Here is a 27,577-nt window from a genome sequence, read left to right as displayed (position 1 = left end):
TTTTGTTATTGCAGTTCATCTAGCCTGAAACTCAAATACTCCTGTACTCCCACATTTGCTCTCCTGGTATTTTCCACATCAGATCTCCCCTGTCTAAACCTTTAATTTGTTTTTAAAGTATTAATTAACTAAGTCATTATATTCCAAGAATCATATCAAGAAGGATAACCTTCAGGTATATGGATGTGGAACAAGTCAAAACATACGGTAACAAATGATAAGGAAATCATTATAAACTTAATCCATGTATTTTAATTTAGGAAATAAACTATCATCTTATTGCAGTATGATATTCACAGATAAGTCATTTAAATTAAATTAAGTAAAGAAAACATGTTGAGTTCCAGACAGGCAAAACACTCATACTCTCTGCTGGAAGTATCACTTTGCCATGAAGAAAAATGATCCTAATCCTACCCCTAATGATCCAACTCCCCAAGACACTATCCAAATTGAACCCTGGATGGAACAGTTCCGTCCTCCGTCACAGCGGGACCCACCTCCTCTTCCTCAAAATCACCCTCTTCAGACCTTCCAGGAATTTCTGACTTCCAGCCTTGCCTCTCAATCCTTCTTAAAAAACCTTAATCCTACTCCCAACATCACCACTGCTGAAGCCCAGGCTATCAGTGATCTGAAGGCTGACCGGTTCATCGTCATTCTCCCGGCGGACAAGGGTTCCACAACCGTGGTACTTGATCGTCGGGAGTATGTGGCTGAGGGACTGCATCAGCTTTCAGACAACACCACATACAAAGTTTGCCAAGGTAATCCCATTCCTGATGTCCAGGCAGAGCTTCAAGGAATCCTCAGAACCTTAGGCCCCCTACAAAACCTTTCACCTGACTCCATCAACCTCCTGACCCCACCGACACCCTGCACCCCTACCTTCTACCTTCTTCCTAAAATTCACAAACCCAATCATCCCGGCCGCCCCATTGTAGCTGGTTACCAAGCCCCCACAGAACGTATCTCTGCCTATGTAGATCAACACCTTCAACCCATTACATGCTGTCTCCCATCCTTCATCAAAGACACCAACCACTTTCTCGAATGCCTGGAATCCTTACCCAATCCGTTACCCCCAGAAACCATCCTTGTAACCATTGATGCCACTTCCTTATACACAAATATCCCGCAAGTCCAGGGCCTCGCTGCGATGGAGCACTTCCTTTCATGCCGATCACCTGCCACCCTACCTAAAACCTCTTTCCTCATTACCTTAGCCAGCTTCATCCTGACCCACAACTTCTTCACTTTTGAAGACCAGACATACCAACAATTAAAGGGAACAGCCATGGGTACCAGGATGGCCCCTTCATACGCCAACCTATACATGGGTCGCTTAGAGGAAGCCTTCTTGGTTACCCAGGCCTGCCAACCCAAAGTTTGGTACAGATTTATTGATGACATCTTCGTGATCTGGACTCACAGTGAAGAAGAACTCCAGAATTTCCTCTCCAACCTCAACTCCTTTGGTTCCATCAGATTCACCTGGTCCTAGTCCAAATCCCATGCCACTTTCCTTGATGTTGACCTTCACCTGTCCAATGGCCAGCTTCACACGTCCGTCCACATCAAACCCACCAACAAGCAACAGTACCTCCATTACGACAGCTGCCACCCATTCCACATCAAACAGTCCCTTCCCTACAGCCTAGGTCTTCATGGCAAACAAATCTGCTCCAGTCCGGAATCCCTGAAGCATTACACCAACAACCTGACAACAGCTTTCGCATCCCGCAACTACCCTCCCGACCTGGTACAGAAGCAAATAACCAGAGCCACTTCCTCATCCTCTCAAACCCAGAACCTCCCACAGAAGAACCACAAAAGTGCCCCACTTGTGACAGGATACTTTCCGGGACTGGATCAGATTCTGAATGTGGCTCTCCAGCAGGGATACGACTTCCTCAAATCCTGCCCTGAAATGAGATCCATCCTTCATGAAATCCTCCCCACTCCACCAAGAGTGTCTTTCCACCGTACACCTAACCTTCGTAACCTCTTAGTTCATCCCTATGAAATCCCCAAACCACCTTCCCTACCTTCTGGCTCCTACCCTTGTAACCGCCCCCGGTGTAAAACCTGTCCCATGCACCCTCCCACCACCACCTACTCCAGTCCTGTAACCCGGAAGGTGTACACAATCAAAGGCAGAGCCACGTGTGAAAGCACCCACGTGATCTACCAACTGACCTGCCTACACTGTGATGCATTCTATGTGGGAATGACCAGCAACAAACTGTCCATTCGCATGAATGGACACAGGCAGACAGTGTTTGTTGGTAATGAGGATCACCCTGTGGCTAAACATGCCTTGGTGCACGGCCAGCACATCTTGGCGCAGTGTGACACCGTCCGGGTTATCTGGATACTTCCCACTAACACCAACCTATCCGAACTCCGGAGATGGGAACTTGCTCTTCAATATATCCTCTCTTCCCGTTATCCACCAGGCCTCAATCTCCACTAATTTCAAGTTGCCGCCACTCATACCTCACCTGTCATTCAACAACATCTTTGCCTCTGCACTTCTGCCTCGACTGACATCTCTGCCCAAACTCTTTGTCTTTAAATATGTCTGCTTGTGTCTGTATATGTGTGGATGGATATGTGTGTGTATGCGAGTGTATACCCGTCCTTTCCTCCTCCTAAGGTAAGTCTTTCCACTCCCGGGACTGGAATGACTCCTTACCCTCTCCCTTAAAACCCACATCCTTTCGTCTTTCCCTCTCCTTCCCTCTTTCCTGATGAGGCAACAGTTTGTTGCAAAAGCTTGAATTCTGTGTGTATGTTTGTGTGTCTGTCGACCTGCCAGCACCTTCTTCATTTGGTAAGTCACATCATCTTTGTTTTTAGGTATATTTTTCCTATGTGGAATGTCTCCTTCTATTTTATATATATATATATATATATATATATATATATATATATATATATATATAGAGGGAAACATTCCACGTGGGAAAAATATATCTAAAAGAAAGATGTGTGTATGTTTGTGTTTGTTTGTGTGTATATCGACCTGCCAGCACTTTTGTTTGGTAAGTCTCATCATCTTTCTTTTTATATATATATATATATATATATATATATATATATATATATATTTGGTATGAGCTGCTGGAGATGGCGGTCATGTGCATTTGAAGTATGCTTGCTTGTGCGAATGAATATGTGTGTGTTTTGCTTTCTGAAGCAGGCTTTAGGTGAAAGTTAAATGCGTAACAGTCTCTTCATTGTGCATGTCTACAACTCAATGAACTCAATGTGTCTTCTTTATGGTGAGTAGCAATGTATCCTCTTTCTCGTGTTGTTGATATTGAAAACTGGAGTTTTCATTGCCAAATTAAACAAATTAGAAAAATAAGATGCTACTGAAGGGAAAAAGAGCTGCTGCCTCTTCAGTTACACTATACAACTGCTGTTACCTGTTAGTAGGATCTAAATACTTTTTTATAACAATGATGTTTTTGAAGGAAGTATGTATCTACGTCTACAAATACTGAGAACTATTTACAGTACATTACTATTTGTCATGAAACTCTGCAATAAACATTGTTACTTGTGATGTAGTTACAGAACTTCTCAACCGAGCGAGGTGGCGCACTGGTTAGACACTGGACTCGCATTCGGGAGGACGACGGTTCAATCCCGCGTCCGGCCATCCTGATTTAGGTTTTCCGTGATTTCCCTAAATCGCTCCAGGCAAATGCCGGGATGGTTCCTTTCAAAGGGCACGGTCGACTTCCTTCCCCGTCCTTCCCTCATCTGATGAGACCGATGACCTCACTGTCTGGTCTCCTTCCCCGAACCAACCAACCAACCAACCAACAGAACTTCTCAGTCCTTGAACCTATACATTCAGAAAATTTCCAGAAAGAATGGTTAATGAGGTAATTTATTGCTTTTTGTTGAATGGGAACTTGTTGAGTACCTTCCTGCAAAAGTATATAATTCCGATAAAAGGAATTTTTTTAAGATGTATGTTTATCACAATATTCTTACTGCTTGTTATTATATGAAAATTCCATAAGATAATAGCTAGTGACAATATGCAGAATATGTCAACACTCTTGTCTGTAGATCAAGAGAGTGAAAGATGCTTCTGAGCACATAACACGCTGAAATGAGCTTCTTGATTGGTTTATCTGTGACCTCATTTTAAGCTGTTACCGAAGTGGACCCCAAGGTATGTTACAGAATGTGTTTCATGTCCACTTATAATGTTATCAGTTCATTACAGCTGGTTTGAAATTGCTTACTCTGAACCTTTGTTAGACTATGACTTAAACCGTTAGTTGTAAACCTTCTGTAGGCCTGTTCAGCTATCATCAGGTCTGCCTCTGTAGGTCTTTAGTCAGTGTGCCTGACTGCTATGCAGACAATTCAGGTTCATTGCCTGGTACTAACAGGGAGTTTTCCTTGGCTGGGACAACTGGAATGGTATGCACTTAGCCTCATGATGCCAACTGAGGAGCTTCTTGAGTGAGAAGTAGCAGCTCCAAGATCAAGAAGCCCAACAATGGCAGGTAAAGCAGTGTGCTGACCCCATGCCTCTCCATACTACAGCCAATGAAGCCGGTGGCAGAGCATGACATTTAGTTCTGGCCCTTGATTAGTATGCCTGTATCACCAATTCCTGAACCACAGTTTAAAGTCACTGGAACATCATTTATACAGGTTACAAGCCAGAGTGAGCCCAGTACTGATCCTTCTGGTGTGTCACATGTTATGTTCCACCATTCCGAGCTTAAGTTTCTTCCATGTGAATCAGTCTGTTACTGAGACACTCTGCTTTTCTGTTATGAAGATAATATGCCATTCATGCCTGAGGGATGCTGTTAATGCCATTTCAGTTTGCCACACAGAATTATGTGATCCACAAAATCAATGGCTTTGACAAGACCACACAATTCTCAAAGAGAATCACAGGTCACATGCCTGAGCCCTGCACTTGGTTTAAAAATACTATTTGCTTGGTATTATCACTTTCAAAAGATGAAACAATGAAAGCTTTCATGGCCAGATGTCTTAGCTGCTGGTGATTCTTCTAGGTTAGGTGGCCAGGGCCCATGAAACATTTGCATTCCTAAAGTTTTGTCCAGATCTGCACTAGACATCTTCAGAACTGCTCCGGGTCTGTTGAGTCCAGTCAATTGATGGGTCAGATGTCAGAGAGTGACATAAATACTGTGCAACTGAGTTTATACATGATCAGTAGAGATAACCCTTGTCAGAGATAAAACTTAATTGTCACCTCACAAAGATAAAACTTATCTACAATTCTGTAGAGCCACTGTCCGTATGTCACTAAGTTTTATGGCTTCTTCTTTCTTTTAAAACTATCCCCATTTCATATATATATCAATGGCTTCTCTATATAGCCATGGATAGTGATTCATCACTGTAGATAAAATTTTGGTTTGAGAAAACTTCACTCCATTATTTGCTAACTGAAGAACATGCTTTGCTATGGTTGATTTTCATATTTTTCCTCATTGGGAAATACTTTTATGTTCCTTTAGTAAAGTATTCATGTTTCTCTTGATCATTATTATCCATGGCTATTTAGAGATGCCATAGAAATATATAAACATGGGGGTAATTTTAACAGAACAGATGAAGACATGGAAAGTGATATTTGGACAATGGCTCTACAGACTCAATAGGTAAATTTTGTCTTTGACAAGCAACAGTCAATAGTTAAGTTTTGTCTCTGACAAGGATTATCTCTGCTGTTCTTGTATAAAGTTGCATGCCTCTTTTCAACAGTATTAATGTCACTTGATCAGTAACTCAGAAGATATACAGTGCAGCTCTGGATAAAACATTATGAATGGAAAAGTTCCATGGACCATGGCCAAGCAAACCAGAAGATTCATTAGCAACTTTCCAAAGACTTCTTTACCAGTTGTGAGAGCCCTTTCCCATTACTATTACCAAACAATAGGACCTTCTGCTTCTGAAATTCTTGGGTTGTCTGTGTGTTTTTGTCCTCAGTCTCTTAAGCACTGAAGCTATTGGAGTCAGTTAGACTGAAGCAATCAGTCTTGCAATGTCTAGTGTCTTCTGGTCTGCAGCTCACAATCTGCTAACTCACCTTGTGCTACTGCCGAAACCTTGTGCTACTGCCAAATTAGCTCAAAGTATCGAGACAAGCTGCTCTTTTTCAAGCACTGTTTAGCAGTACTGACAATCATTGCCTCTCCAGAACTAATCAGTGTAATTCGATGTATAGGTTGTATAGTATTACAATATCCCATATGAAAATGACACCAACACTTCTTACATGGATTGTCATTCCTGATCATTCTGAGCTAGTTAGTATAAATAGATGGCATAATCAAATGAGGCTCTTTGGACAAAAGCTGGTGTATTACAAGTAGTTGTTGCCACAGACTGACTAACAAAAGTAAAAAGATTAATAATGAAATGCTCACCATACTGATATTTTGCTATTGCATTGTTCAGAATTTGAAAGTCTTTTAAAATGAAAACAATCTAGAAATAAAGACTGTGTTCCTTACCTCTAAATCTATTACTCTGTTTTTTCCTCCAGAGAACATACAAAACTACACAAATAACAACGATGGCAAGTAGAACGGCAACAGCTACCAGAGCTCTGAACATGTTTGTCTGAAAAATAAAATTGATAAAAATTTAATTTTTATTCTCAAAAGTCAACTCGTAATTCGGATTTGAAAAACATGATAAATTTTAATTAATGCACAATTAGGCTGAAACTTTACAACAATTATGTACTGTATCATTACAACTATTTATCGGAACAATAGAGGGCTTATTAACTTTATTAAATTTGATGTGTAGTATAACTTTATGACTTAATTCCTGATTCATATAATTCCTGATTCATAAGAGTACTGAGGAGATTTCAAAGTGAAGTTTCATTTTATAACTAACACATTAATAATATTTAATAGACAATTTCTTTGGGTATGCAAAATGATTAGCACATACCTAAACATTTAGATTGTGTATTTGTCTTACCTCATAATCATTCTCATAAACATCCTCCCAATCTTTTCTGACAACAAGTTCAACAGATTTAATATTATATGCAGGGTCATGGAGAGACTTTGAGACACAGCGGTAGAATCCTGATTCAGCTGAGGATACGCCCTGCAAATAACATCTTCTGCTTATCAATGCATTCCAGTACATGACCTAAAACAGCTATAAATAGGACATTTGCAGTGTTCTTTCAAAAAGTGTGACCTTAAGTTGTATAGCAAAACATTACATCGTGGGGAATAAACAAAGTGTCTGTGGAAACTATCAGTTTATAGAGCCAAGTATGGTGGATTACAACCAAAAGAAAGACTTTGTGATCTCTTCAATATTTGCCATTATTACTGTAGGTGCCCAGAAACATGGAAAACAGCCAAAATAATACAGATTTCTAAAATATGTGAAGTAATGCAGCCTATTTCAGAGATGTAACTGTGCTAAGTCCTGGGTACATGCTATACAGACAAAAATTAAAAACAGTGTAAAGATTATCAGCAAAACAAAATTCAGTGAATAGCATTGTGGTTTTTAAGAAAGAATGCTCAAGTATTAAGAATTCTGTCATGGGTGTACTTCCACCTTACCCCTCCCTAGAAAGAAATGACCTTCATAAAATGAACTCAAATCCTGCCCTACCACATATCAGCTCAGTGTCACTTTGAAGAAAGTTAGAACATGTAATGGATATTGATTAGTGGCAAGCGTACCCAGAACCATTTGTCATTAAATCTCAAACCTATTTTGCCAATCACCATGAAACAAATACAAGTTACTGTCCCACTTATGTACACAACTAATCAACACATTATTCTTGGAAGGAATGTTTTCAAATTAATTTAAGTAAGCACTGATAAAACCAATTCACAAAAAGGGAAATGAATACAAACCAGAAAATTGTGGACTCATAAATCTTCTACTGATCGTATCAAGAATGTTTGAATCAGCTTACACACAGAGACTCATTACATTTCTAATGCAATATGTATTACTCAATGAAAGACAGTCTGGCTTACCGAAAGATAAATGCACCATAGATGCAATCATAGATCTCACTGAGAATGTCATAAGCTATCTAGATTCTAAAAATAAATGTGTAGGGATTTTTGAGTTTAACAAATGCTTTTGACTGTGTAAGTAATAAAGCATTAGTAGAAACGTTAGATGTCCATGGTATAATAAGGAAGGCAGGAGATAAAATCCTATCACACCTGTAAAAACAGAAGACAATATACTGAAATTACAAAGACACCAGGAGAGAAATCAAAATCTGAAATGAGAATTCTACATTTACATCCCCTAGGGAATTACTCTTGGCCCACTGATCTTTATATTATACACAATCACATCAGAAACACTTAATTATGACAATATAATTAATGATATGAATATAATAGAGGGAAACATTCCACGTGGAAAAAATATATCTAAAAAGAAAGATGATGAGACTTACCAAACAAAAGCACTGGCAGGTCGATAGACACACAAACAAACACAAACATACACACAAAATTCTAGCTTTCGCAACAAACGGTTGCTTCGTCAGGAAAGAGGGAAGGAGAGGGAAAGACAAAAGGATATGGGTTTTAAGGGAGAGGGTAAGGAGTCATTCCAATCCCGGGAGCGGAAAGACTTACCTTAGGGGGAAAAAAGGACAGGTATGCACTCGCACACACACGAGTCATTCCAATCTCGGGAGCGGAAAGACTTACCCAAGTCTTTCTGCTCCCGGGATTGGAATGACTCCTTACCCTCTCCCTTAAAACCCATATCCTTTCGTCTTTCCCTCTCCTTCCCTCTTTCCTGACGAAGCAACCATTTGTTGCGAAAGCTAGAATTTTGTGTGTATGTTTGTGTTTGTTTGTGTGTCTATCGACCTGCCAGCGCTTTTGTTTGGTAAGTCTCATCATCTTTCTTTTTAGATATGACAATGTAATTAGTTGTATGAATCACGCTATTCTATATTCTAGGATAATGACTAGGGACAGGAAAATTTCACATAAACATTAGTACAAAAATAATGCATAACTGGTAGTTTTTAGCAACACAACATGAAATAGGTGTTTTTTTTATTAAGTATCATGAAAATTCGAATTTCTCTGTTTCTATGTAAAAATGTTATAATTCTGAAATCAGAAATTTACTAATTGTCACTGAACACTTGCTCTGGATTTTAACTTTGTTCTCAAAGCTGAGGTTTGTGTTTAGTCTTTAAATACAGTTAATTTCCCATGTAGAGAATTATGGTTCTAGACGTCATGTCAAACTAAAGTACCCTGCTTCTTGTGATGTCAATTCTGGTAGCTGTTGTAGTCACACACATCACATTTCCTGACTCTTTTGAACAACAAGTTTACCCAAAAATGACTCATTTTTGGGAGATTTTTAATAAGGTAGATCAATTAAAGATTCTTCATAATTGTGGGACAATGAAATTTTGGTGGTGAAACCAATAAGCTTTTGAAAAATATTAAGGGACAAATTCTTCTGATAGGGGCGAAGGAATCACTTACAAGCAGTATGTTGCACTGTCAAATCAGATTAACAATTCTTCTGCCTACAGATTGTAATGGTACTTGAATTATGCAACCATTATGGTACCCCATCTGAACCTCTCGATACCAGTAATATTCTACTGTTTTTCTGTTAACTACTTAACATATTTCTGAGACAACATTCAGATTTGATTTCATTTGTGATACATCGGTATGTTTATATTGCAATGATATTATTCTTATGTGTATTCTTTCTTTTGTCACTATGATCTTTGACATACTTGTAACTCTGATTTTTGGGCGCGTAAGCGATAGTTAGTTGTTAAGTTGTTAGAGAGTCGGACGTTGAGAAAGTCAAGTCTTGGACGTCATGTTGGAAAGATGAATATTGTCGTCAGCTTATAAAATGTGAACTTTAACAGTGACTGTGAGGAAGATGTTTTCAAGTATGTTTTGTATTGTGAAGTGATGTTTTGTGTGTTACATCATATTGCAATAAAAGCAATTAAAAGGAAGTGTAACTTAAATTCGGAGTGCTGATTATTTTTTTTACATCACTATTGTGCTAACTTTGAAAGGTTTAATCTCCAAGAATGGTTTGAGAAGCGCATCTACAAAACTTTCGAATATAGCAGAATAAAACCTAGGCCTCTTTGCATCCGAGCTTGGAATCATAACCACCTAGATTTTCAATGATTGAGCCATGATTTTACGACGAGACCAGCGTGGGAAACACAAAAATATGAGTGCCTAGTTTTTTCATTATTACATGAAATGACTATTAACTGTGTTCTAATGACACCTGCCACATAATATGACTGATGTTGTCTGAAAATGAAGTATTTAGCAGTGTGAGCACACCACAATCGTTATTAAAATTTTGATCTTTGTTGTGGTAGGGTTGTTAGAAGATCCAAGCAAGGCAGTGTTCACAGCCTGATATTCTTGTTTCAACCTAAATAAAACCTTAAGCCACGTCAAGTCAAATAAAATTCTCAAGGTTTTGATGGCCATCTCCACCACCATCATCAGGAGTAAAACTACTGACTGCCAGGGCTGGCACAGTTTTCTGTTTACATAGCCATGGTTGTGGGCTCTCACACCAATCAGAGAGGCCAAATGACGCATGCATGGAAGGTGATTGGGCAGCTCACAGCAATTCTGGTCTGCTGTGGGTCTGACTGACATCAGGTGGCACAATGGGCTAGTGCCACTTTTGAAACTGATGCTTTTGTCTCCCTACAAGGATGACACAGTTGTTGTTGCTTCCTTTTGACATCCAAAGCCTGCCCCCATGCCCTACTGAGTGTGTATCCCTGGTCTCTGTTAAGGTTGTTGCTGTTCATTCTAATCTCAGCCGTATCTTTTGTAACCAGATCCCAGTACATTGGCACATGAGCTAACACTCTCAGGTTTTCAGACAGTATTTTGTGTCAGTTTCCCATGCAATGCTCAGCTTTGGCCACTAGTCTCAGTCCATGTCTCTGTAGCATATGTCCTAACTTGCTGCTCATTGCCCCAAAGTATGGCAGGAAAGCAGCTGGCTTGGCCTCTTCAGCTGATTCACAAGGCATCCTTCTTTGGTAACACCTGAAAAGCTTTGCAATGTCTCTCTTGCTATAACCATTCTCTCTGAACACATATCTCAAGTGCTGCAATTCAGACTGTAGGTGATCATCATCAGAAAAAGCTTTTGCTCTGTGTATCAATGGGTTCAGGATTGCTTTCTTATGTACGGGAGCTGCTATTAGTTGCCCAATCACCTTGCAAGCATGTGTTGTTTCATTTCTCTCTGACTGGTGCCAGAGGCCACAATCATGGCTACATAAGTGGGAAACCATGCCAACCCCAGCAGTCAGTGCTCCGAACAATGATTGAAGAGCTCAAGAATTTTATTCAAACTGACATGTCTTGACTTGTGGAGTCAATGAGCAAAACACACTTTATCATCTGCAGCTCCATCCAACTGCATGATTGCAGCGCAATAATCCACATGGCAATAATCCACATGGCTTTATAACTCACATCCCAATGAGTCAGTGACAGTTCATCAGTGGGGTTCATTGTGAGTTCACCAAAGTTCATCATAAGTGAAGCGAAGTGTTAAGGATTACTCAACAATTGGCACTTTATCATTAGCAGTCATGAGCCTGTCTGCACCCTTTCTTGGTTAGAGAACACAAGCTATGCAGGCCAGAGCCCATATATTAACAGTTGTAAGAGAGCTGCCACAGAGCCAAAATATGCCACTCAGAAGCAAATTATCTATGAGGATAGGGACCACCATAGCCTGGGCAGTGACTTGGTAATTGACATGGACTCTGGATGGTTGTTCACTTATGGCAGTGGCTGTTTGTTTATGGAACTTGGTTCTCAACCTGGGCAGATTCATTTGGTATTTTATCTGAACTGGATATACATCTGTGAGTGTGTTCCAATAAAGGAACGTTTATGTACTTGTTCTAATTATTTGTGTGTAGTGATGTTGCAGAATGGATAAAACACAACCACATGATTATAACAATGAATTATATTAATGCTGAAATAGCAAAGAATCTTTTATATACCAGGAATAACAAATCACACCTGTGTAGATATTCTAAAGGAATTGAAATCCCTTCATAATTTAATGGAAGAAACTTTTCATACCAGTAGTAAAGGTGCACATTGTAAGTTGTCTGGTGTTCTGCTGGAGATAGTTTGTCTTCCTTGTCGTAAGACAAGACTCCAGGTGACAGTTTTCAAACTAGCATGAAGTGTTGATGGATCAGCAGCATAATGTCTCAGCAGAGAACTTTTCTGAAGTTATGGTACTGTTTCTTTTTGGAAAAACTTTCAAGTGTACAGTTGCATAGTTTTTTCTTTTAATTGATTAGATTTAAAACATTTAACATAAAAGCTTCTTCTTTTCCAATAACTTGACTAATTGGGATGTTTATTTCAATAAATATAATTTAATCAATAGGAATTTTTTGATTTTCAATATAACACTATAAAACAAGGAACTAGGCAAAAATAAAGAAATCAGAGTATTTAAAAAAAATAAGGCATCAGAAACTAATATAAAAACCGGCAGAAAATAATGCCAAAATTGACAGACAATAATAACAGAATTGGCAGAAAGTAATACCAGAGTCACAAAAAACACCTAAAATGAGAAAGCTAACATTGGAATTTCCAAAAATAACAACACAATTAGCCAAAAAACAAAACAGATTTTTTCCTGATCCTAATAACAGAATACAAAACCTGGAAATTAAAAACCAATATGATGAAGACATCAATATTTGGACGGATGAGTGCATAGCAGAAAACTCCACATGCACAAAATTCTCTGAGATAATAAGTAACAAAAATGTGAAATGGGATAAGCCCACAGAATATATAAGATGAAAACTCAGCTCCAGCCCATGTGCATTATACATATTCAGCTACCTAAAAGACACAAATAATGTAGAATGATGTACTATGTATAAATTAATTTCATGTTAAGTTATGGAATAATTCTGTGGAGAGATGCCCCAAGAACAAATATTAATAGAGTAGTCAAACTGCAGAAAAAGCAATAAGAATAAAACCTCAAACAAAGAGAATCATAAAGCCAGTGTTTAAAACATTTAACAAGAAATGATTACTTGGTGTGTAGAGTGGGCACAGCAATGTTTCTAAAATGAGGCAAATAACTGGCTAGTAGATCTGAAGATCAAGAAAATCAATAAATGTTGCAGAAAAGATCTTGCAGAATATATATACTTTTGGGTAAAAGAAGACCACTCGGTGAAAAGCAGAAGTGTTGACTTGTCGATAGGCAAACACAAAAGAAAGAAAACTTCCTAACTTTTGGAGTTATCCTTGCCAATTAGACTAACATGCCAATACCATTTTCTGGTAGGTGTACTGATTGTGGTGGGTGTAGTGTCCAGTGGGGTGGGTAGAGCGAGAGGGAGGCAGGAGGCAGGGAGAGAGGCTGGGAGTGGGTTGCTAGCGGCCTGGAGTTAGATGGCTGGTTTGCTAGCTAGGAATGTGGAAGGGAGGGGTGGCAGGTATTGGGCTGGCATGATTTTAGTAGTCAGCGGGAAGCAGCACACACTGAAGGCAACAAAGGGACATGAGTTGGGAGGGGGTGACAGGATGTAGGAAGGGGAACTGTTGGGTGGAGGATGTCAGAAGGGTTGGTTACCTGAAATGAGGCCAGGACGATTATGGGAGTGGTTAATGTGTTGTAAGGATAACTCTTGTCTGCATAGTTTAGAGAACCTTGTACCTGGTGATGGGGGGAAGGATGCAGATGGCTTGCATTGTGAAGAAGCCATTGAAAGTGAGCATGTTGTGCTGAGCTGCACAATGTGCCACCAGGTGGTCAACATTGTTTTTGACAACAGTTTGGTGGAGGCCATCCATCCTAGTGGACAGCTGACCACACAGCTTTTTATGTTCATACGATTGCAAATGTTACACAGCCTTTTATGTTATTTTGACTGCAAAACATGGCACAGCCTTTTATGATGGTATGACTACCAACCAGCTGTCCAACAGAACAAATGGCCACCACTAAACTGCTGTGAAGAAGAAAGTTGACCACTGGTGGCACAACATGCAGCTGAACACCACATGCACAATGTCAATGGCTGCTTCACAAGCCAAGCCGTCAGAATTCGCCCTTCCACCACTGGCTTCTCTGAACCAAATAGAAGGATGATACATTTACAATATTTCCTCCACTCCTGTAATCATCCTGGCCTCAATCTCAGGTCACCCACTGTTCCCTACCCTTCACCCAACGGTTTCCCCTTGCTCCTTCTTGTCACCCCCTCCTAATTCAAGTCCCCACATCACCTTTGCTATCATGTAAAGATTCCCACTGGCCACACATTTGTGTGTGTGTGTGTGTGTGTGTGTGTGTGTGTGTGTATTTTACTATAGCTCATCAGAGGATAGGTCCAAAAGCTAGCAAGCTTTCTTTCTTTTGTGCCTGCTCTAAAGGGCACCATCCTCTAGCATTAGCTTTCTTTAAAAGAAGTAGTTGATACCAGGGATATTTTTGAATCTTATATAGGTGAAAATTATCTCAGTGTTTAACAAAATGAATTTCATATGATTTTATATACAACATATTAGATTTTTGGTTAAAATGTATAAAAAGAAATTACTTTATTACAATCAATATGTAACAACCCTGTATGTACAGTTAACATTACTCTTCTTTTAGAAACATTTGAAATTACAAAATATCTGGCATACTTAAAATTCTTATTATTAATTGCACAATCTGATGACATTTATTAAATTTACTTTTGCATTCATTTATAAAATAATGATATAACTTGGTGAAGATTCTTCTTTTGTAAAGAAAGTTTGTAAACTCTTTTTGTTTTGTAAATTCTTTGGAACATTGTTAGTACCACAGAATTAGTGAGTAGTGGGCATGCCTTTGATGGAGTCGGATGTGTTTTTATGTTTGCCAATAACAATATAAATCTCTGTTTTAAAGTGGAGATTCTAAAGACAGTGTGACATAGAAAAATATGATAAAATAAAAAAGCCATAGAAACAGAAATTACGCAGCAGTCTTACTTAACTGCTATCAAGTCATCTGGAACTCACAAAGTCAAAAATTTCAGCCTCAAGAATCTACCCCTAAACATGACGAACTGCAGCGAATAACAAGAAAATGAAGATAAGTAAAAAAGTTTATTTGTAAATCTTACTCCACTCAAAGATTATTGAAAGAAGTTAATTATTATGAAGAAACTGAAAAACTACTGGTGATGTGTGGGAAGGTAAGATTACAAGGCCTATCGACAACTCAACATACTATCACAGCTACAACATTACCACACAGATGCGACTTAATGTGGTACTTAGTAAGAACAAAGAAACACAGAAAACTAACATTAAATTAAAAAAGATGTATTCTTCATTCAGAATTTGCAGCATCCTAGATATTGTTAAACTGGACAGCTGCTAGCAAACCAGATACAAAATTCATCTTAATTATGAAGAAAAACATTAACATACATAAAAATCACTCAAAGATTAGGCCTTAGGCCTTCTCCGACTGTCTGACTGTGGCCTACAAGGCAGAACAAAAAGTGATCTATAATCATGGGACATGTTGCCAAACTCTCCAGCCATGATTGTCAGTAGATGAATCCTGATGATGCTGCTGCTTCTTTATTCAAGCAGTTCTTCATTTGCCCTCACAAGGGCTGAGTAGTCCCCTTACAAACATCCCTACATCAGAAAAAAAATCGGGGAGGTACTGGCAACTGAACCCACTTCCTTCCCACCAAAGGCAGCAGCACTAAACATTCAACTACAGAGGCATTCAAGGAGAGAAGTTTATATGTAAAAAGATAAATGAAATGATTACAAACTGAAGGGAAGTGAACAGCATAATTCCGTGAGTCAGAGCAATGCCATCAGCACTATTAACAGTAACATCACTAGTGCCATCAGTAGCAGAATCAGCACCTAAAACATCATCTCCACTTGCATCTGAAGCAGTAGGTTGTCCTACATGCAACAGGAAAGAGCCTCAGCATTTTGTATGGTAAGTCGCATAAGTCGCACAAGAGAAAAACTGTTCAAGTCTGGTGAAACATCTCTCTCATGTATATAAAATAAGGCCCAGTGCCCAAAGCACTACTAACAACTCATGTACTAAAATATGTTGCTCCTGTACAAAAAAAAACTTTTAATGCAAATGTTTACAAGACTCAAACATCCTATGTGTTCCAAGACAATAAATCTTCATGCTACAACACTGTAAAAATGAACAGAAAAGATCTGTAGTCTGTTCAAGAAATTTGGAACATTCGTAATTCCACGCCAATAGTGAGTTGGAGTGAAATGTGGCTGGTTTCTCTGCAAATGCCGTGTTTAATGTGTAACTGCCAGAAGTTTCATTGTTGTATGTCTGTTAGCTATTGTTCAGTGCTGTATTGAGTAGAGCATTTTGTTGAATAGTTTGCAAATTTCTAGATGGCAGAATCAGAAGACCAATGTGTCAGCATTAAGTTTTGTATGAAAGTCAAGAAAACCTTTACAGAGACACGCCAAATGATGCAGGAAGCCTATGATGATGAGTGCTTAAGCCATACTCAGTGTTACAAATGGTTCACATAGTTTAAAAATGGCCAGACGGAAGTTAAATGAAGGCGACCCTCATTCAGGATGCCCTTTGATGTTTACTGACGATGCTCATGTCAGGAACGTCAACAAAACTATGTGTGCTAATCAAAGGCTGACTGTCTGAGAGGTTGGAGAAAAATATAACATCTCTGTTGGATCATATCATGAAAACCTGACACAGTATCTTCGAATGCATCATGTTGCCGAAAAGTTCATCCCATGGCTCATGAGTCAAGACCAGAAAGATCTTTACCTTGCAATTTGTGAAGAGCTTTTGGATCATGCAAATGAGAATGAGGTGTTCCTTAAGAGAATCATAACTGGTGATTATATATGTGTCTACAGTTATGATATTGAGACCAAAGTTCAGTTTTAACAATGGGTTGGGAAAGGTTGCCCAAGATAAAAAAAAAGCAGTTTAGGTCAAGTCAAATGTCAAAGCCATGCTGATAGCTTTATTTGACTTTGAAGGATTAGTTCATCATAAATTCATGCCACAGGGACAAACTGTTAATTAATGGTACTAATGGGATGTGTTGTGATGCCTGTGAGAAAATGTGAGAAGGGAAACGGTCTGAAATATGTCATGGCTCTTGCATCATGATAGCGCAGCTGCACATTCATCCCCGTTGGAGCATGACTGTTGCACAAAAAACAAAATCACTGTGCTGCCTCATACTCCATATCCATACTCTCATGACCTGCCCCTGTGGGACTTTCTTTTATTTCCAAAGCTCCCACTGAAAGGGAGAAGATTTGCAACAAAAGACAAGATGAAAGAAAATTTGCAGACAGCACTCCGTGCGTTCCAGCAAGATCCATATCAAGACTGCTTCTGGAAATGGAAACAACAATTGGAGTGGTGTATCAATTGTGGAGGAGTTTATTTCAAAGGTGACCATGACAATAAGTAAAGGTAATCATAGAAAGAACATTGTGGGTAGAGTTCTGGAATTTTTTGAACAGACTTCATACAATAATAATGAAGTAAATTACACTTGTGTAGGCTTTCATGGATGTACCTAATCCACATGTTCTGGCAATAACACAATATGACCTAAAGCAGGATGAGACCAGTTAATTTTAATTAGGTGGCTACTAACTAGTAAGTAGTTACTGGGCGACATCAGAAATTGGATGGAATAGGTCTCTATGTTAATAAATAAACTAAAGTGAAGTAACTGTTTTTCCTTCAACAATGTTGCACCATAGGGTCACTTGAACTATCTGGCATTGTGTCATATTACAAAGGCTTCATGAACAGCACAATGGAACACAAAGAGGTGGGCGTCTATTGTCCATCAAATGGAGAGCTGAACGTTTCTTCAACCGCCTCTCAATAAAATAATTGGCCAAGTTGGAACCAAGTGAAGGATTTAAATATTGATGCAAAGTTTTGTTATATTAGTAACTTAAGATTGTGAGACACATACAGTTCATACAATCTTATAAATGTAATAACTTCAGACACCAGAACAACAGATTTAACATCCAGTAGGAGAGACTATGCAATAATTAGTATTATGAAGAAAGTATGATGAAGAAAGTATGAATTTCACTAACATCGAATTCCATAATTCTGATCTTTATTACCAGCAAATTGATTACCTAAACATGTCTCATTCAGAAATTGCAAAAATAATTCACCAGAAACGAAGTCTAACCACTACGAACACCACCACATTCAATAGTACACTGTCTAGAAAGAACTGACACAGTGCCTACCAGTCAGGAGGATCAAATAATAAATGTGATGAATTCTATTCAATTCTGTTGAGGAATTCTGAATCTTTTGTTCAATTAAAACAAAAAGAATTCCAAATCAGTGAGAAAAAATTAGTCAAGCTCTCACAGAATATCCATGACCTCTTCATACAGTACACCAGTGCCATGCAAAGTTTCAAGTCAAAAGTCCTAAATCTTAGAAAACTTTCCACAGTGAATCAGTCACACAGTCAGCAAGTGTAAGCTATGCCTCCTGGAACCTCATTAACAAATACCATAAAACACGTACAAACTTATATGGGAGAATCAATAAACATTGGCTATGAATGTCAACTGATACAAGACCAAAAACCTGTATGTAACTTTCTTAATAAGCAATTTATCTCCCTAACTGGTACCATAGTTCCAGACACAGATCCACTCAACAATTCAGTACACTGCTGCACAACAGATAAGGGTGTTGAATAAGAGCAAGCAGAAGAATAAGGGATGAGTGAAATAATTCTACAGATAAAGAAGAAACACTCAGGTGGTTGGGATGTTTCTCCGGCACAGAATATTAAAAAATGCACAATTATCATGATTATATCAATTACATATCTCACTGATTGTTGTAACAAAGGAGATATGTTTCCCAGTGTACTGGAAAGGAGCATTATCAAATCAATACATAAAAAGGGATGAAAGGAGGAAGAATCAAACTGCAGGTCAGTGTCACTGATTCCTACACTTAGTACGAGTTTGGAGTAAGTAATGTGGGCAAAACTTAGAGCCTCTTTCACAAAAAAACCATCTCCTTGCAGAAACCCAGCATGGATTTCGAAAAACAGTAGCACCACTACAGCTGCCAGAGAAGTCTAGCACAAAGTCTATAGCTATCTAGATGAATAAAAGAATACTGTGGGTACAATTTCAGATCTCACAAAGACTTTCAATTTGGTCAACCCTACACTTCTCTTGAAGAAACACGCATCTCTTGAACTCCTGTCTATGTACCTAAAAGGCTGTAACAATGCCCACATATAAATTATTAAAACAGGATGAGAAAAATCAAGATTCAGTCTGTGACTGAAACAGTAACACACTGCATACCACAGGGGTCAATACTGGGACAATTTTTTTTTTCTGGTGTATGTAAATGATACTGAACAACCTCCTCATTCCCATAAAATTACTTATGCTGATGACACTTCTCTGCTGTTCAATGGTGGTAAAAAGAGGATATAACACATTTTTCAACACATTGGACATCAGAAGTGACCAAATACATTAGTAACCAGAGCCTAAATGTCAGTAGCACAAAATCACAGTTACAAGAGTTCTAATTAGCCAACTCACACCACAACTGTGTAGGAAGTATATGCAGAGAGTCTAATACAAACAATGAAGATTGTAAATTCTTGGATGACAATCTTTGATGGGGAAACCATGTGAACATAATATGGGGCAATTTTTCCATTTATATGTTATAGGATATAACTGTGGATGGAACAATTTCCCCATTTCTAAGTTATGTGATAGAGATGAGGGGATATGCCACTGATGTACATATATAAATCACATTTCTTGTCGCGTAAATTTTATGATGTACATCATTACAACACAACATCTAAAAGTGTGGTGATGCAGTTAGTTGAAGACTATCACTGAAATGTAAAGTGTAGAGTACATTTGTTTTCTGAACTTATGCTTTATTTGTGTGCTTTTTTTCTGACAACAGTGCATTGCACATTCTGTTTAGTGAGCATCTTCTTTGTAGTGTGACAAGTACTCAATTGGTGATTTAATAAATCACTGGTTTTAATACCATTCAAGCTTTCTTATGAACTGATGTATTCACAAGTGATTACCCTGAAGGCGCGGATGACCTAAAACATATTAAACAATGATGTAAACTTGGTCTCCTGGTTAATCATTGCTGAACAATTGCATATTATTTTGTTACATGACAATGTGTGTGGGGCCCACAAACTGGCAATAGCATTGTTAGTGTACTTGCTGTGGATGCCATCACAAGATCAGCTTCCAATACCTAAACAACTTAGCTCTCTCCAGCATGATGTGAGCACTCTCTAGTGTTAATTCTGGCAAACCATAGTGAGTCCTAGTAGCTCACAGCATGTGACATCAACAAGCAGTTACACCCACTGGTATCATTTCCATTCCAAACAACAGGCTAGAAAAATGCACTCCTACATGCAACTACCCAAACAGCAGCAGCAATCACCAGTTTTTCTAATGTGAAGTGCCTACAGTCCACCATTACAGCAAATGCAAGGTCTAACATTTCATATGATCTGGATTGTCTCATGACAAACTCAAGAAGATGGATTCCTTCCTTGTATCAGAAATGTGACTCTTTCTGCCACATCAATGCAATCGTCTGGTGGAAACAATTTTGGTACAAGTCATTTTTATGACTAGGACACCTGTGATTCATTAAGATACTTAATTTACTTCAGATGAGATGTCAATGTTCAACCAGTGATGCTGAAAATGTGATCTTTGGTTCCCTTCTGGCTTCCTGCAGCTACTGGTAACAGCATAAAAATCTCTACCTTTGGAGAATACATCAAGAAGGTGAACTTGGGTTTTAAGAAGCAATTGCAGTGGATCTTTCTGACTGCTGATGTCACTGAACCTATTTTTGTGTCTCATTTCCTGCAGCACTGTCACATTGTCAATTGCATATGAAAGGCTCAACTCTGTAAGAATAGTGAGATTTTTTAGGGCCAAACAGGTTGTTCAAGCAGCCATCATGAACTGGATCACAGCTTTCTTTTGAGTGTGGCAGTGACCAGGTGGAATTCTATGGATTCGCCTGTCAGCAAGTGATTCATTGAAAGAGGAACTTCTTACCATAGTGAGCACTACTAATGAGTTACCAGGAAAAGCACTGGTCTTAAAGGATGTAAAAGCAGACATAGGTAATAGAAAATGAAGTGTTACTTCTCAAATTGGCAAACACACCAGAGCCCTAAAAAAAGTTCAGACTAAACTGGTAACATTAAACAAAAACTTTCCTTCCTTGACATCCTTGACTGATGTGAATCTTCTGCCTGACCTCCCTCACCCCTCAACCCTTGGGGTGGTACATAACAGTACCTATCACATTAAAACTATGGTAGACAGTTCTGAAGTTCACACCTGAAATGTAAAGCAGCAGTGAAGAAAGAATTTGAGGATTTATTAAGCACAGGGATTATTCAATATTCCAACAGCCCATGGGTGTCGCTCCTTCCTTTGGAAGAGAAGAAAGATGGTTCCTGGCATCCTTGTGGGGACTGTCATGCTTTGAATGTGTGAACAACTTCCATCTGTTATCCTGTTCCCCACTTCCAGGATTTTCCAGGTGCTCAGCTACTGAGTGTCATCAATTTCCAGAAAGTCTATCAACAGATTCCTGTGGCACCTGCACATATACTAAAAAGACAGTTATCATGTCTTTCGAGCTCTTCGCATACATCATAATGGTGTATGTCTAAAGAACATGGTTCAAACATGGCAGTATTTTGTCAAAGAGGTGCTTCATGGTCTGCTCCACTGTTTTGATTATCTGCATGATGTGTCAGTTTTCTCAAAATCACAATCCAAACATGACGAACAAAAATTATTTTTTATTGACTTTCAAAGTATGGGTCACAGATCACCAAAGACAAATGTATTCTCATACAGAAAGAACTGACATTTTTTGGCCACTGTGTTAACCCTTTGGCTTTAAGCTCCTAGAGAATAAAACTGACATGGTTCAGTTTTTTCCCATTCCAGACACTTTTTGACAATTATGCCACTTTCTGGATGTGGTGAACTTCTACAGACACCAATTCTTCCACTCTGCAGCCTTATAGGTTCCTCTTGCTGCTACATTGTTGGGACCAACTTCAGGAAGACAACATCTCATCACTTGGACTCCAGAGACATTATTGGCATTCTTTACCACTAACTGTTGAAGTAGCAAGCTAAATGGAGTGCCTACAACTGAGCACTGTTGGCAATATATTAAGCTATTAAACATTTCAGGCTAAATGTGGAGGCATGCCACTTGACAGTTTACAATGTTCACAAATCTCTTTCCTTTGCTTTCAAGACCAAAGGACTCATTCTCACCAAGACACTTCCACCATTTGGAACTTATCAGTTGGTTTACTACCATTATCTGCCATTTATAAAGTGCAGATAATTTGGATGACTATTTTCCCAGAATTAATGTGGTTTCTGCAACCATTGACAGCAAGTGAGTGGCAATACCACATGACAATGATTTGGAATTAGAAGAGCTTATCAAAAACAAAAATACAGGGTTGCATCTATGGAACATGCCAATGGAAAACTTTCTAGTGTAGTGTAATTCTTCTCAAAACCAAACATAACCTCTTGTTCCAGCAGGTTTTTGGAACAAATCTTTGATTATGTTCATGTCCACACAGCATTTTGTCATATGCTCATTGACTTGGTCAGACTTATCACCCCTGTTCAAAATGCAACACAGTACTATGGCCATAAATTTGAGTCCACCTTGTATCATGAACTGGCAAATTTAAGCAGTCTTACCCATCATCATACCTAAAGTTATCGTCCAGCCAGTCACAGAATGGCAGAACACTAACACCAAACTTTAAAATCTGCCTTATGTGTCGTGGTTCTTCTTGGTTTTCAGCTTTGTCTCTAGTGTTACTGAGTCTACATACTACATTCAAGCCCCATATTGGTGCTTTGGTAGTGGAATTTGTGTACAGTGAAAGCATCAGATTTTAATTAGAGTTTTTCAGCCAACAAGGTAATCATCCATCTATAGATCATCCACTCTTATTCAATCAAATCAAAGACTTCATTCCCAACATTTGTCTGTCTATAGTATCTTGCCACATGGATCCACTATTTTTGTCCTCAAAGATATAAGTATGTGTTCTCACATTATGATATGTATGGACTCTGTCAAAGCTTCTTTACAAATGCCTTACATGCGTTCATATCCAGCAGTGGAATGAAAGCAACACACAGTGACAGTGTGGTTACTGGCAAATGCACCAAGGTTTCCATCAAACCAGTATGTCTGCTCCATGCAGGCAAGGCTGGGAGCTGGGCTTCCTAGCATCATCCAACACTTATGTCATATTGTGCAGTGGCCAATAAGCCTATACCATCCCCTGACCAGTCTCCACACATGATGCCTATGTCAACTGATGCAGTTGCCAATGAGAGTACACCACAGCCAAATCAATCTCCATGGGACACTCAGCCAGTTTCTCATATTTTAAGTCTAAACTGCATGAGGGCTAGCAGGATCATATGGCATAAATATCCCTTCAACCCAGGAGCTCTTGTCTACGAGGGGGAGGCTGTGTGGTGACACAATTAGTCATAGACTATCACTGAAAAAGTGATGTGCAGAGTACCTTTGTTTTCTAATCACTTTTATTCATTGTGCTTTTTCTCCACCAATGCCTTGTATGTTCCGATTAGTGAGTATTTTCTCTGTAGTGTCACATGTATTCAGTTCATGATCGAATAAAGTGTCTGATTGCTTGTGTTTTATTGTGGTTTGACATACTATTGTGGTTTCACATACTCACAAAAGTAACAGACCACAGTCCATATATCAGTGACTCAATGCAGTACAACAAATTGTCAGAATCCATAAGAGTACATATTGGGGATTCATTTAAAACAAAATTAAACTCTTTTCTTGTAAATAAAGGTTTGTATTCACTGAAAGAATTCTAAGCTTTAAGTATAATGTATTAACATTTGTAGATAAATTTGCTATGCATTAAATCTTTGTACTTAAAAATTATATCTTCTATACCTTTGTAAAAATTACAATCTTTAAAAAACTTATCATCTGATGACTACATACAAAAAGAAACGTAAGTAAAATAAAAGACACTATCACTACCAAGCATATACTTAACTGAGCTCCTATGCTGGACAGAGTGCAAATATGTTCCTGATACTCAAACTAACCTGACACAAGCATACATGGCCACACCCTACACAAAAGCTTTCAGAAAAGAATTCCTAACACTTAAATGTATATTTGATGTTAACAATTTTCTCTTCTTCAGAACCATTGCCGGTCTGCATTTTATATCCTCTGTACTTTTACTGTCATTTATTTTGCCCAGCAACTAGCAAAACTCATCTACTACTTTCAGTGCCTTGTTTCCTAATCTGATTCCCTCATCATCACCTGATTTAATTTGACTACATTCCATTATCCTTGTTTTGCCTTTGTTCATGTTCATCTTAATCCTCATTTCAAGACACTGTCCATTCCATTTAACTGCTCTTCCAAGTCCCTTGCTGTCTCTGACTGAATTACAATGTCATCAGAAAATATCAAAAGTTTTTATTTCTTCTCCCTGAACTTTAATACCTACTCCAAATTTTTCTTTGATTTCCTTTACCACTTGTTCAGTGCACACACTGAATAAGATTGGGGATAGGCTACAACCTTGTCTTACACTCTTCTCAACCACTGCTTCCCTTTCATGCCTCTAGACTCCTATGACTGCCATCTGGTTTCTATACAAATTGTAAATAGCCTTTCGCTCCCTGTATTTTACCCTGATACCTTGAGAATTTCAAAATATTTTCATCAATATTGTCAAAAATTTTCTTTAAGCCCACAAATACTTTAAATGTAGGTTTGCCTTCCCTTAACGTATTTTCTAAAAGAAGTTATAGGGCCAGTATTGCCTAGCATGTTCCTACATTTCTCTGGAATCCAAACTGATCTTCCCCAAGGTTTTCCATTCTTCAGTAAAGAATTCATGTTAATAATTTGCAAGCATGACTCATGAAACTGACAGTTTGGTAATATTCACACCTTTCAGCATCTACTTTCTTTGGAATTGGAGTTATTATATTCTTCTTGGTGTCTGAGAGTATTCTGCCTGTCTCATAGAACTTGCTCATGAGATGAAAGTGCTGGCTCTCACAACGCTATCAGTAGTCCTAATGGAATCTCATTTCCTCCTGGAGTCTTATTTATTTAGATCTTTCAGTGCTCTGTCAAATTCTTCTTGCAGTATAATATCTCCCATCTTGTCTTCATCTATGTCATGTTCCATTTTTATAATATTGCCTTCAAGTACACATCACTTGTGTAGCCTTCTATATTTTCCTTCCACCTTTCAACTTTTCATTCTTTACCTAGTAATGATTACTAATCATTTTTCCATCAGAACTCTTCATATTCATAAAGATGCTTCTCTTTTCTCCAAAGGCCTCTTCCATTTTCCTGTAGGTGGTATCTATCTTTCCCCTAGTGATATATGCTTCTTAATCTTTACATCTGTCTTCTAGCCATTCCACTTAGCTATTTTGCACTTCCTGCAATTTCACTTCTCAGACATTTTTATTCCCTTCCGACTGTTACATTCACTGCAGTTTCAAGTTTTCTCCTTTTATCAATTAAATTCTATATCTCCTATGTTATCCAAGGGTTTCTAGCAGATCTTGTCTTTTTACCCATTTGATCATCTGCTTCCTTCACTATTTCATTTCTCAAAGCTACACATTGATTTTCTATTGTATTCCTTTCCTTGCCAAATGCTTCCTCTGAAACTCTCAACAACCTCTGGTTCATTCAAACTTTCCAGGTATCATCTCTGTAATTTTCTACATTTCTGCAATTTCTTCAGTTTTAATCTACAGTTTGTACCCAATAAATTGTGGTCAGGGCCAACATCAGTCCCTGAAAATGATCTTGAATATCTATAGTGCTAGTTGGCACACAAACTTATACTGTAGTGGGTGTCAGTTTTGTGTCTATCTTGGCTACAACAATGTGTTCACTATGCTGTTCACTGTAGCTTACCCACATTCCTATTTTCTTATTCATTATTTTACCTACTCCTGCATTACCCTTATTTGATTTTATATTTACAGCCCCATATTCACCTGACCAGAAGTCCTGTTCTACCTGCCACTGAACTTCACTAATTCCCACTACATCTAACTTTAACCTATCCATTTCCCTTTATAAATTTTCTAGCCTACCTGCTCATTTAAGGGATCTAACATTCCACCCTCAGATTCCTAGAATGCCAGGTTTGTTTTTACTGATGACAATGTCCTTCTAACAACGGAACCTCCCCATCGCACCCCCCTCAGATTTAGTTATAAGTTGGCACAGTGGATAGGCCTTGAAAAACTGAACACCGATCAATTGAGAAAACAGGAAGAAATGGGGGGAACTATGAAAAAAATAAGCAAAATATACAAACTGAGTAGTCCATGCGCAAGATAGGCAACATCAGGGACAGTGTGAGCTCAGGAGTGCAGTGGTCCCATGGTCAGTGTGAGCAGCTGTGGAACGAGAGGTCCTTGGTTCAAGTCTTCCCTCGAGTGAAAAGTTTACTTTCTTTATTTTTGCAAAGTTAGGATCTGTCCGTTCGTTCATTGCCGTCTCTGTTCACTGTAATAAGTTTAGTGCCTGTGTTTTGCGACCGCACCGCAAAACCGTGTGATTAATAGACAAAAGGACGTGCTTCTCCAATGGGAACCGAAAACATTTGATCGCAAGGTCATAGGTCAACCGATTCCTCCACGGGAAAACATGTCTGATATATTCTATATGACACTGGTGACGGCATGTGCATCACATGACAGGAATATGTTGTCGACCCACCTAACTTGTACACTTGGCGAATGGGTAAAAAGATTCTTCTACATTGCCTGATTCTTTTTCTTGTGGATGTGATAATCACTCCCAAAAAAGTAATGAAAACATAAGAGTTTGTCACATAAACTGCAACAAATGAATGCAACAGTTTCACAGTCACACAGTTTTCCCTGTGCTCTGTCAAAACGTGTTTTTAATATTTTCAAATTTTTCCATGTGTAGACCGTCAAATCCTGCATATGTCCAAGCAAATCTGAACATGTCCTGGAATTTTGGAGAGTGAAGTGATTATGTGTGAATGCCTGAACTCTGATAAGTGTCTGAAAATAAAAAATTAAAATTTTCACTCGAGGGAAGACTTGAACCAAGGATCTCTCGTTCCGCAGCTGCTCACGCTAACCACGGGACTACGGCGCTCTTGATTTCATACCATCCTTAATGTTGCCTATCTTGCTCATGGATTACTCAGTTTGTATATTTTGCTTATTTTTTTCATAGTTCCCCACAACATCTTCCTGTTTTCTCCATTGATTTGTGTTCAGTTTTTCAAAACCTATCTACT

General features: G+C 38.6%; 1 protein-coding gene across 1 annotated transcript in view; it reads right to left on the bottom strand.

The window, feature by feature from the left end:
• The window catches only part of LOC126094706 (uncharacterized), a 294,462-nt gene that overhangs the window by 27,472 nt on the left and 239,413 nt on the right, over positions 1-27,577 (bottom strand). The window contains exons 3-4 of the mRNA XM_049909236.1: positions 7,015-7,146; positions 6,534-6,642 (exon numbers count right to left, since the gene is read on the bottom strand). Of these exons, the coding sequence (XP_049765193.1) occupies positions 6,534-6,642; positions 7,015-7,146 (241 nt within the window). The remainder of the gene's footprint in view (positions 1-6,533; positions 6,643-7,014; positions 7,147-27,577) is intronic.

This window comes from Schistocerca cancellata, chromosome 8 (genome assembly GCF_023864275.1).
Source record: "Schistocerca cancellata isolate TAMUIC-IGC-003103 chromosome 8, iqSchCanc2.1, whole genome shotgun sequence".
Classification (NCBI taxonomy): Eukaryota; Metazoa; Arthropoda; class Insecta; order Orthoptera; family Acrididae; genus Schistocerca; species Schistocerca cancellata.
Note: the sequence above shows the minus strand (reverse complement) of the source record. Positions and strands in the feature narration are given on the sequence as shown.